Here is a 12,285-nt window from a genome sequence, read left to right on the forward strand (position 1 = left end):
CGGAGGTCGAGAAGCCGGATAGTTTGCAGCAGAAATGAAAAGGAAACCGGCGCTGTAATAGCCTCCGGCGTGGATAGACTGGATAAACAGGGAGTGTTTCGACAGCTACACGGCAGCCACGCTCTCGAAGAGTCCAGACAAACGCGCCCACGGGGCGGTTATGCCGACGCGATGACCTTGAAGTCCTCTCCACCATACACCGGCCATCCTCCGAGCAGGGACACTGCTGCTCTGAAGCACATTACGTCGTTACTTTTTTTCCGCCTTTTTTTTTTCTCGCTGTTCTCGTTCCCGCACGTATTCTTACACCCAAGACGGTATGTGGTGACGGATCGGGGAAAATAAAAACGCCGCCCGGGCGAGCGCCCGCCGCCAGAAAGAGATACACCGCTCGCTCAATCGTCATGTGGAGGTGTCTGTTGATATCGGCCTGCGCGTTCCTCGCCGCCGAGGCGCAGTTCAACGCCAAAGACCCTGAGCTGGGACAGTTTCAAGACGACGGAAAAGTGAGTTCGTGTCAATGGCGGAAGTCGGTCGCTCTCGGATGCAGACCGTTTCCTTTATTTTTTAATATTTATCACTTGGTGCCCCATCACCTCTCCCTAAACTACAATATTGAAATGTGAGTGAATAAGAGTGTGAAACATTATTATTGTCGCGATTGTGAAAAACAGGTGCCCTGGTGATGGTGCCCTGGTGGTTGAAAAACGGGTGCCAATGGCGGATGCAGTGGCAGCGGTAGTGTCTAGGACACAGGTGACGAGTCACATTTGGCAATACTTCGATCGATGTCCGTTCGGAAAATAATTGACCAGACTTTGAAATTCCGAAACTCTCAGGCTCGGCAATCTGTTGCTGTTGAAAAGACCCCAGTGAACATGCACCAGTCGTCACCCTAGATTTCGTCAGCTTGGTGCGCGGAAAGACAAGACTGATTGAGGTAGTGCGCTGTGTCAGCTTGTCACTCAGAATGGGGAAGGAAACGTCAGGTTGTTCCCATGTATCACGTCTCATGCAGAACTTTTTAGTGAAGCATGGAAGCAGCTACGTCTGCTAGCGGAGACCGTATCTCTGTTTGACATCTGTCAGCTGTTGCAAAAGCTGAATTCTCGTACGGACGACAAGTAAAGCAAACCACAGCACCCTTACAAAGATTTCTTTTGACAGTCTATAGACTGTCCATAGACTGTCCATAGACTTATGTCTATAAAGTCAGTGGACTCTCTATAGACAAACCTTAGAGGACAGTCTATAGGCAATAAAAATCCTATAGAGAGCCTATAGATAATATATAGATTTATGGCCATATACTTTTAGTAGACATTTGTCTATAGAGAGTCTATAGACTATGAATAGACAAAAAGAATTATCTATAGGAAGCCAATAAAGCATATAAGAAGTGTATAGACTGTCTATAGACTATTTTTGTAAGGGCAGATAGAGAAGACAACGTGACAGTAGAACTGGCGGCCCAGAGGCTTTTTGCTGAGTGGGCAGCGCTTGCAGCGCAACATTGTCATCAGTCCGGGACAATCCCCCCGTGTTTTGCGCAGTGTTTCCCGCTCAAGCACTCGTGGTTCGTGGCGTACCGGTCGTACGATGTGGACCCGTTCTTCGGCCTGACGGCCAAGTGCGTCCGCTTCCACAGCACGGAGACCCCGTACGTCAACAACGCCACCCGGATCAGGATTGAGTTTGGCGACCACGACAAACTGTAAGCAGCTATACCGTCGCGAGGAGCGCTCGCATTGAATTCAAGCTCCTTTGCTGCTGTAACGTGCCTCTGCATTGTGTACGTTGACGGCAACAACTAACGGAACTCTCTTTACCATTTTGAACCTGAAGAGAGGTAACGAATCTTTTAGCCCCCTATGTGCACCATTTGTCAAAAGTTTTGAGTCCAGAAAGTTCACTTCCGAGCCACACCATGTTCGTCCCCCGTGTGCATCCCCAGTGTTCCAACTCGCCTGAAGGTAAGGCGATTTCTGGTCCTGTCCCTTCCAGTGGGCAGGAATCCCCCAAACGCTACATGAGCCTACACTACCCGTCTTAGAAGGAAACCTCCTGTGCTCTAAGCTTCTGACAAAGACTGTACATGCTGAATTCTGTGGCTATAGCATATATATGTCGGAATTTCGCGAACCAAATTTTCCGTCTGTACTGCAGAGCTCAGCCGGATAACAGTAAAACCCACCCACGTCTTCAAAAGCAACACAGCGTACGTGACCGAGTTGGTAGCAGGGTAGTTTATCCAGTATGTTATACAACTGGGATTGGAATAAGAGGGAGAGCAAAGAGTAGCAGATGAAGAAGAAGATGGCCTCGTTGGAACACTCGGAATTCTTTGGACAGTCTGAAGGAATGCATATTTCTACCAGCTTCAAAGATCGCCAGGTGGTCGAAATTATTCCGGAGCCCTCCACTACGGCACCTCTCTCTCTTCCTTTCTCCATTCACTCCCTCCTTTACCCTTCCCTTAGGGCACGGTTCAGGTGTCCAACGATATATGAGACAGATACTGCGCCATTTCCTTTCCCCCCAAAACCAATTATTATTATTATTATTATTATTATTATTATTATTATTATTATTATTATTATTATTATTATTATTATTATTATTATTATTATTACCAGCTTCATTCGGCGTTTCGTGCGTTAATTCGCTTTTTTTACATTTTTTGGTGCTCAGTTTAGTTCTCAAGTACCACTGCAAGAAAGAAAGATCAGTAACAGCTTTTCCGACTTGAGAGAGAAAATGTGGTCAAAGAGGGTCAGGGAGAGGGAGCTAGCTCTTTTGCTCACGTATGTACGCAGGCCTGCGCAGCCTTCATTACCTTATACTGGAGGCCTCGCGAGGAAACGTTGTATCTGCGAAGAATACGTAGTTAGAATGCGTTCCGCATTAAGGGGAGACATTGAGACGAGGCCAAGGCGCCCGCCTCGTCGATTCTTTTCCTTTCTCTGGTTTGCTTGATTTTGTCGAGCGCTCTTTTCCTGTTTACGTATGCGCATGCACCGCTCTCTCCGTTGCAAATGGGTTCATCGTAGAGAGATTAGAGAGCTCGCGCTTTGCGTATACAGCTACGGATAGCGCGTGCTGTGTAATGGCGTGTACTGCACGCGCCACACATTTGCACCCTTCAGACCCCTAGCTCGTTTTTAATGATATAGCATTCGAGCTGTCATCATACCAGAGCCCCGCCGATGTCCCAGACGAATTTCGCTGATTGGTCGAGATAGGTCACGTCATCTTGTGATGCCATCAGAGCATGCGCGAAGTGGCAGGTTGTGAGCAACCTGCCCACCGTGCCAGGCGGCAATTAATTAATGGTAGGTCGAAAGAGGTCACGTGGCCTTGTGACGTCAACACGACCTGCACATGGGGTTGTGAGCAACCCAGTTTATAGAGAGTAACCTAGATAGAGAATCGAAATCGAAAATCAGAAAAAAATATTATATACATTTGGAATGACATTAAATTTGCTAGTGTGGCAGTGGTATTAGGCGTCTTCATAGTTTTTCCCCAGCGTCAGCTGTTAACGGCGTGTTTCCTAGTCCTGCTGAGTGGGCGTAACACCGCGCCACGTTGATCGGTCATCATGTAGTGAGGTCACGCACGACGTCACGCTGAGTGGACAGAACACAGTGACGGCGTAATGAGATCACGAGCGCTCTACCAGAGACGAAGAAAAAAATAATTAATGAATAATATTACATCCATCACCGTAAATATCTGTTAATTGCTGAAGCTCCCGTTGACCACTGTTAACCATTTTGTGATCTTTTTTTCCTTTCCTAGGGATCTCAACGTCAAGCTTGTCGCCACTGAAGGTTACAAGCACCAGAATGCTCTACGTGTATCGCCTACAGAAGGTAAGCGCATTAGTTGTCGCAGAATAATATCCCGCTGTCGCATCCAGGCAGACTACACGTGACGGTACATTGCTGAATAATCTTATCGTGACACTGGAAGTGGGCAAAAGGTCGTGGTGAATTTTTTATACATCTCTGAAACAGTGTTGCATGAACAGAAGAGTTTTTTTTTTTTTAACACTCGCGTTTGTTCTCGGTGTCTTGCTAAGACGCAATGCACCACGTCGATGAATGCAGCAAACTGTTTCGTAGAGAGAGCTAAACAATTAGCGGACGAGAAAAAATAATTCTAACTAGTACAATATTTTCGATCGCGCATTAGCTCTAACGGACGGACGACAGACAGGAGGATGCAAAGAGAAATTTACAAGCTGATTTTAGAAAAGTTATATTGACACCTTTCTTGTTATGGCACACCTGTACCATGCTTATCGTAATTCCGCATATTTCTAAATATATTCTCTCGGCTCCATGAATAAAGTTTAACCGTGACAAGAGCAACCATCAAAGTTCAGGGTTCATTGGAGAACGTCGCGACATTGCTGTAGAGTGGCTGGTTCGTGAAAATCGTTTGCGTGCTAACACTGCCCTTATCGAAATGGTCGATAGACTTTTTATGGAATTCTTAAAGAGTCTATTGCTTTCCTATAAATATTTTGTCTATTCACAGTCTTTACTGTCTTTAGACAAAGGCTTACTAAAGGTATACGACCATAAATCCGGCCATATAAATACAGCCAAACCCAGCACCTCCACCAAGTTGTAACGGGATTTACAGAGTTCATTTCCAGAGAAAACAGCCTAAGGAGGGCTAGCAAAAATGGCGGTCCGAGCTCCGAGGGGGAATGCAACGATCTCGCGCCATGCTCGGGCGGTGCGGCTGCCACCGCTGCACATTTTCCTATTTACAATCTATTGTGTAAGTACTATGTAAAGGACTTGTTTTGTCATAGACTTGTCTATAAAATTTGTCTGTAGAAAGCGTATAGACGTATAGACTTTATTGGCAAAAGGTCTATGAACAATCTATAGACTGTCTAAAGCAAGTTTTGTAATAACATGCAACACTCTGGGCTACGATGCAGATGGTACTATAAGGGGCTCATGATTATACTTCGGCCACCTTGGGCTATTGAACTTGAGTTAATTATGGAGTCTCATGACATGTCGTGCCACTAGCACTCGCAGCGCAAAGAACGCGACAGAACCTATAACACCAGCTGTCAATCTTCTCTGCAGGAGCGGAGGTGGAGATCGACCTGCGTATCGACTACGTGGACTGCAACACCTGCAAGATCCTCAGGCACCCTTACGTCAGCAGTGAGTTTCGCGAACCCCACTTCTCCCCGTACTTAAAGGGACTCTGAAACACCTTCCGAGGAGGGCACTTCAGCTCGCTCAATCACTGCATTGCGTTGTCATGCACACCTGAGCCAAACAATACACTTCTACATGCAGCAGAGGACCCACAACCACGCGCGAAAGTTGGCGAGCCCTTACCGGCGACCTTTTCATGCTCGCACCCTCCTCTGTCACACCGCTCCTGCGTACATCAGTTCAGCGATGGCCATTGGTTAGATTTTTTGAGACGTCAGGCAGCTGCCATGGCCGCGGCCAATAAGCGGCGTAGCTCCGACGAGTCAGGAAGCTCCGCCCTCGGCGGTGGAGCCGGCAGAGAAGCGCCGACCTTTCAGTATGCAAAAAGCGTGGCGTAATTACAACTCGGGCTCAAAGTGACGCGAGGAGAGGGAAAGGCGCGAAAACACTGGAATTCAGATTTTTACTACAGATAACCTAGCTTCTACAAAGCGCAACAAAAAAAATTATCGCTGGAGGATATTCCTGAAGCGGCTTCCTTTAACGTCCCAGGCATACTGCAACTTTATTTGCTCCCCTTTCAGAGCCGTTTTAAATCAACAGAATTCGTTTCATTTATAATGAGCATGCAAGCTTTTGTGGAGCCTTTCATAGTTTACATTAAAGAAGGACATTTTCGCGTGGCAATAAATACCCATTTCAACGTTTATAACGTTCTTTTTTTAACTGGAGTGCTTTTATTTAACCACAAAATCTAAAAGTCAAACTGCCGTGCTCATTTTAACTGATTCTCCTCATGCCGCATGCTAACTGGTGAAGGACGACTTTTATAGTGCACCATGCGATTTTATCCTCGCCAGGCCTGAGCGCAAGTTCAGTTTGCGAGCGTGAATTAAGTCACATTACTGGGACTTGGTCTACCCTATGAGTGCCAGCAAAAAAAAAAAAAAACTTGTATATCTAAGGGTTTTTCTTTACACTCTATACAAGAAAAGCTGGCAACGACATCTTCTGCTGTATATATAGTTAACCCGTTAGGATGCAAAAAAAATTTTTTCAAGCTGTAATGGTTATGCAGGCCTAAATAAAGGCAATTTGTATTGGACACATAACAGCAACTGTTACTTTTTCCCTTTAGTGGTCGGAAATTGCAATAGTGAAAGCACTGATTTGTCAAATAAGCACTCGACCGATCGCTTATTTCTGAAGAATGCCCTTGATGCTAGAAAGTAAAAAAGATTATACAACTATAAAATTTTAATGGTATGCAAGTAGTACTTTTTAAGAATCATATCGAATACTAATAGTGTTGCTAAACACCGAATCGAATACGAATCGAACAGTAATAGAACCGAATCTAATACGAATCGAAATTTTTACGAAGATTCACTAGTACTTGTTAATAGTCGTACAAAACGAATAATCGTGCGAAGCGGAAAAACGCCAGCAGCAGCACTCCCCGCAAGGCGAAATAACTTACGGAATTTCAGCCATGGATGTAAAAAAAAAAAGACGCTACACATATCTCTGATAGGGGGCGCAACACGCAACTAGTATATTCAATTTCTGACCGTCACTCTATACGTATATAAAAATTACCGACTGCTGCTGAAGACGCCAGTCAGTAAACTATAGCGTCACATCTCAGCCGATGAGAGGATCGCTAGAGGTATATGTATCAGTCATGGCCTCCGAGATCAGAAGTGCAGGCACGGTTTGCTGAACCTGCCTGACCCTGCGTGTTGTCCGTTTTTGATGACGTCAGAGCCTTGTGATATAGGTAAGAGCCTTATGATTGCCCCCACAGGAATGGACTGCTTCGCAACTGTATGTCCTTCATCACGCTCAGACCGAGTGCGGCGGCATGCTGTGTAGAGAGTCGCTGTGGCCGTGTTTTAATAGCAGTCACACTAAAAAAAAAAAAAAAAGTCTACCGTAGGCATTATTCGAATTTCGTGTCAAGTATTGGAAAAGCTTTCGAAAAGCTGACAATATACTCGATTGGTTTTAAATAATTTTTAGCATGCACTGTCTGACTCGTTCGTCGTATCGAATAAGCGGATATTGAATGTCTATTGTTTCACGGATTCTCTCCATGTAGGGGGCAGAGGTAAAGGCAAAATGCTTGACAGAGCCTCTGCGCCCCTACAGTTCAAGGATATTCACATGAGGTTCCAGAGCGAAAAAAGCAGGGGCATGGAACCTCATGAGAATTACCGCTAGCCCAAACAATCACTTTTCTCCGGATATTCTATTCTAAGTTCGTCTGCGTATCTGCGTCGACGCCCCTGCTGCCACGCAATTTCAGTGAGCCGGTTAGACCTCGTGAAGTATAGCGCTTTCGCACTAAAATGTATTTTGCGTTCGCCAGCAAACATAACAAAAGTAACCCCAGTGGCGATATGTACAAAGCACTAAATTCGTTCGAAACAAAGAATATAGCGCTAGGCGGAGAAGACATTTGGAAAAAGCTGCGAGTTCTGCACACATTTGCGTGCATAGCTTCTGAAAGGGCTAATCAGCTACGCGAAATACTAGGTATTAAAACTAAAGCTTCAATAATTTAATACTAAATCGTGATTAGTGTGGTACATTCCCACCCCTTGTCAGGTGAGGAGAATGCGTGTTTAGACGAAGCAACCATCTGTGCAAGGCAGCTAGCCGGAGATCACAGTATAAAAACTCTGATCTCCAACCAGTATTTATTAATCGAGGGGCTCCTTTTTGTTTTTAATCGCCGCGGTGGCTGAGTGGTTATGGCGCTCGGCTGCTGGCCCGAAAGACGCGGGTTTGATCCCTGCCGCGGCAGTCGAATTTCGATGGAGGCGAAGTTCTAGAAGCCCGTGTACTGTGCGATGGCAGTGAACGTTAAAGAACTCCACGTGGTCTAAATTTCCGGAGCCCTTCACTACGGCGTCCCTCATAGCCTGAGTCGCTTTGGGACGTTATGCACCCATAAACCCAAACCCTTTTTGTTTAGAGCAACAGAGAAAACAATTATGTACTGTATACTGAAATCTCGTTAAATCAAATTTGCTTAATTAAAGCTTCCGTTTTATTCTCACAAAGCCATCAAAAGCACGTTTATTGAGACATCCCGATCGGGCTCCCCTTAATTCGAACTTCGCACAATTCGAAGAAGTTTTCGGCCCCTTTCGAATTTCTAACGACAAACATTCGACTGCATACTGAACAATGAGTTTCTGATGAGGATCTATGTCAAATCCCTTTGAAGAAGGATTGCGCATTTGTCGAGGCCATCGTAGAAATAACGCATCATCATTATCCTACTTTTGTTTTTAATATTGTCGTCGCATCGTTCTCCACACAGAGACGGCCTGCAGCCTGATGGTCCCGGAGCAGCACGTCGCCAATCCTCACAGCGCCTGCCACTTCATCTACCGGATGCTATGCGGATCCAAGAAGGTGCAGATCTACGACGAGAGCTGCAAGAAGCACCACTGATCACCCTCACATCCTTACCATGTCTCCTTGGAGAAAAAAACAAAGACTGCTGCTCATTAGGATGTAGCACACTCTAAACGGAAAGGACTAAAAAGTTGTCCCAAGCGCACTAGTGATATAGAAGACAGCTTACTCCCTTTTTACTCCTATATAGGCGTATTCGTGTTTAGAGTGAACCGTTACACATGTGCTTGCGTGCACACGAACCAAGCATGAATCGGAGAACGCGAGGGCATAAAGAAGATTTTTACTCCGAGCGAATTATTTTACATGACGCGCTTTGTCTTAGTTTTTAGACGTGAGGTAAAATGCCAGCTTACTCGAGAGAAAGAAGAAGGCTTTAACGACACTCAAATCAATTAGACAAGGTATAGGCATGTCAGAAAAATCCAGATATTGCGAGAATCAGTGCCCAACAACTGAGGATTGGAGGCGGCGCTGTACAGCTCTCACCCGGAACGACTGGTGAACCGGGCAAGATCGGCGAGAAAAGCCAATGGGCTTCTGGAATGAGGGCCCACCCACACCATCATTATTTTTTTAGTAAACTTTGCTTACTACCCGTTCATCAATATCACATGTGGGATACCCTACAATTAAAAAAAACTTGTCTCCACGGTATCTGTTAATTAAGAGGTGAGAAAGTTGGATGTATTGATTGTAAAACTCGAGGGCCGTCTTCGTTTTTGGTCCTTACGAGGCGTAAAGTTGTGTAACTTCACACTTGGAGGACCTTCACGTTCTTGCATGGTTACTTTACTGATTTAGAGGATGTATCATCTTTGTTGTTTGAGTGTCTAATAAAGGGCTTAGGCAAACTTATTCTAAAAATTATTGGTGAACTTTTCAGAAAAGTTCACCAGAAAAGTTTTCAGAAAAAAAAGGCATTAAGAATAATGCATTAATGTTTGACCGAAATGAAAAAAAGAAGCAACATTGTAACGTTTCAATGCTTCCTTGTTACTTTCCTCGAAGCAAATGTTTCATTTTACGTTAGACCAGCCGGTGGTGCTTCCTCCCGTATTAATCTTGGCTGGTCAATAAGTGTCCGTCAGCAGTATCCCTGGTGTCCGATTTTAGTCGGAGGTGACTTTAACGCAACGCGCCTCACCAGGATTGGGGGTACCCCACTTCGAGCCCTCGTGTCAGGCGTGTGCGGGACGCCTTCATGGATTCCCAATTTATGCTGCTCAACCATACTGGGACAGCAGCACGGCCAGTGCGTCAAACTCGCAGTGCTTCCTATATATGCTCCAGACTTGACGTAGTTGTCAGGTCCGGGTACTCCCTCCTGGCACATGGAGCCAGACTGCTGGGGAAGTGATCATCACCCTCTCATCATCGGTCTTCACACTTCACATTTCCGACCTTTACGCTACAAATGCTCTGTGATCAACTGGGAAGTTTTTGCTCCTGTCTGGACAATCTCTCCTCAGAATATTCGCCAATCCTTGTTGAGCGCATACAAACAGCGCTCAACAGTGCTACAACTACCACCTTGACTGATGTTGGTCGACCGGCACCAGACCTCGGCCTTCTTAACTTGTGGGCGGCACGCCGTCAAGCCGAGCTGGCTGCTACGCGAGACCCTTCTTTGTCGAAGGCACGTACGCGATTGCACTATCTTACAGCTAAGGCACGCAAATATGAACGCGACCTCTCTCAGCGGCAGTGGCATGCGTGGTGCGAACAGTTTTCTGCAAAATCCCCGAATGCCCCTCTCTGGAGAACATTCCGTACAATGGAACGCGGTCGCCGTTCGACTGACGCAGCGGCAACCGCATGCTTCGCGGCTAACTTGTCGCCAGATGATTTCGCCAAAGAAGCAGCGCGATAGTTTTTCCCAGAATACGATGCTGTGCCTTCTTCAGCCGCTAGTTTAAATATGGCAGGCATCCCAGCGCATGTATATCAAATGCCGTCTGATGTCGACGCAGATGGAATTGCGTGTCCGTTATCTATGCCTGAGTTGCTGGCTGCAATAGATGATGAGAAACGGAAAACAGCGACCGGCACGGACAATATTCAGTACGAGGTGTACAAGAACCTGAGTAGCGCTGCACTCCCTCAATTACTAGACACCATAAACAAAGTATGGCTGGATGGCGTCGTGCCCGAGAGCTGGAAATCCACTGTCGTGTTTCCTATCCCGAAACCAGGAAGGCCTCCGACGGACCTTGCAAACTTGCGACCCATCTCCTTAACGCCTACGCTGTGCAAGCTGTCGGAGAAAATGCTAGCCACACGATTGTCATGGTGGCTAGAGCAGCACTGTTTTTATCACCCTGCACAAGTCGGCTTTTGCCCATATATTGGGACAGAGGACGGGTTGGCTGTCTTGGCATCTGCAGTTTTGTCATCTACCCGCAGCCGCACTGTGCGTACCGTTTTAGCAATGGACGTTGGAAAGGCATACGACAACATCAGTCATGCAGCCACTCTGAACTCCATTGACATGCTTCATCTTCCTCTGAGAGTGCGTAGTTTTGTCCAATCATTTTTGGAAGGCAGAAAATTTGCAATACGCCTCAGCGGCGAAGCGGTCGGATCATTTGTTCCTCTCTGCGGCGTGCCCCAGGGATCAGTATTGTCGCCGACGTTATTTAATATTGCTTTCATCCCGCTGGCTTCGCGCTTACATGACATCCGTGACATAAAATTTCTTCAGTACGCTGACGACATCACAGTGTGGAGTACTCATCAAGATCTCTGTACTCAGGAGGCTGCCCTTCAATCTGCCTTGGATGTTACCTCTAATTACGCATCATCCATCGGACTTCAGCTGTCAGTGCATAAAACAACATACACATCAGTCGCCAACCACTGGGGACGCCGTAAACTTGCTGCAAGTCCAATCCGTCATTGTCTGTCAGGCACCCCACTACAGGCAAGTCCGAGTGTAAAAATCCTTGGCTTAATTACTCACCAATCAGGACCAGCGACTGCATGGCAAAAAGGCAAGCTATTCAGACTTTGGGTTTGATTAGAAGAATTGCTCCTAAAACGGGTGGCGCAGGCTCGCTCGTTGCACGGCAATTGGTGAGGGCAGTTCTGCAGCCACGTATTGTTTACCAAGCCCAGTTTCAACATCTTACAAGAGCCCAATGGGATCGCCTTGAAGCCGTGAACCGAGAGGCTATGAGGACCATTACGTGCCTTCCACGCATCACGCCAGTCATAGCTTTACAAGAGAATGCGCATCTCAATACCAGTGATGAGCTAATGCAGCAGAGCCGTGATGCGCGCAATATTAAGGACAGTCTATCGCACTCCACGCATGCACTGAAGACTTATGCAACGTCACACTCCATTCTTCAGCCGCCAACGCCAGTTCTTCCCGCATGGAAGTTTGTACAGCTCAGCGACAACAAGCCAACAGATAATCGCCGGCCAACATCTGCTAATTCAGAATCGTTGCTTCGCCAGAAATTTGAGGAACAAGATGCTTGCCTGCCTGAACGATCCATTGTTGTCTACGTAGACGCAAGCATACGCGCCTGCGAAGCAACAGCAGCAATTTACTGCCCGTGAAGAACTGCCCTGCATCAAACCTCTAGGTTTTAGCTCACGGAACCCCTTTAGTCCTTTTATGCTGAGCTCGTTGAAGTTCGAGAAGCACTCAGTTCCG

General features: G+C 46.4%; 1 protein-coding gene across 1 annotated transcript; it reads left to right on the forward strand.

Moving 5' to 3' along the window:
* Positions 1–304: 304 nt before the first annotated feature.
* Positions 305–9,457, forward strand: LOC144097101 (uncharacterized). The gene is made up of 5 exons (XM_077629890.1): positions 305–506; positions 1,554–1,714; positions 3,802–3,875; positions 5,115–5,195; positions 8,524–9,457. The coding sequence occupies exons 1-5, from the start codon at positions 405–407 to the stop codon at positions 8,655–8,657; spliced, it is 552 nt and encodes a 183-aa protein (XP_077486016.1). The 5' UTR covers positions 305–404; the 3' UTR covers positions 8,658–9,457.
* The last annotated feature ends 2,828 nt before the right edge of the window (positions 9,458–12,285 follow it).

The sequence above is a fragment of the Amblyomma americanum genome, chromosome 7 (assembly GCF_052857255.1).
Source record: "Amblyomma americanum isolate KBUSLIRL-KWMA chromosome 7, ASM5285725v1, whole genome shotgun sequence".
Classification (NCBI taxonomy): domain Eukaryota; kingdom Metazoa; phylum Arthropoda; class Arachnida; order Ixodida; family Ixodidae; genus Amblyomma; species Amblyomma americanum.

Bases quoted from the DNA above. Each gene is read 5' to 3' on its own strand.
- LOC144097101 (XM_077629890.1), top strand. From the start codon at position 405: ATGTGGAGGTGTCTGTTGATATCGGCCTGCGCGTTCCTCGCCGCCGAG. The intron at 1,715-3,801 runs GTAAGCAGCTAT...TTCCTTTCCTAG, and splicing joins TTTGGCGACCACGACAAACT to GGATCTCAACGTCAAGCTTG. The intron at 5,196-8,523 runs GTGAGTTTCGCG...TTCTCCACACAG, and splicing joins CAGGCACCCTTACGTCAGCA to AGACGGCCTGCAGCCTGATG.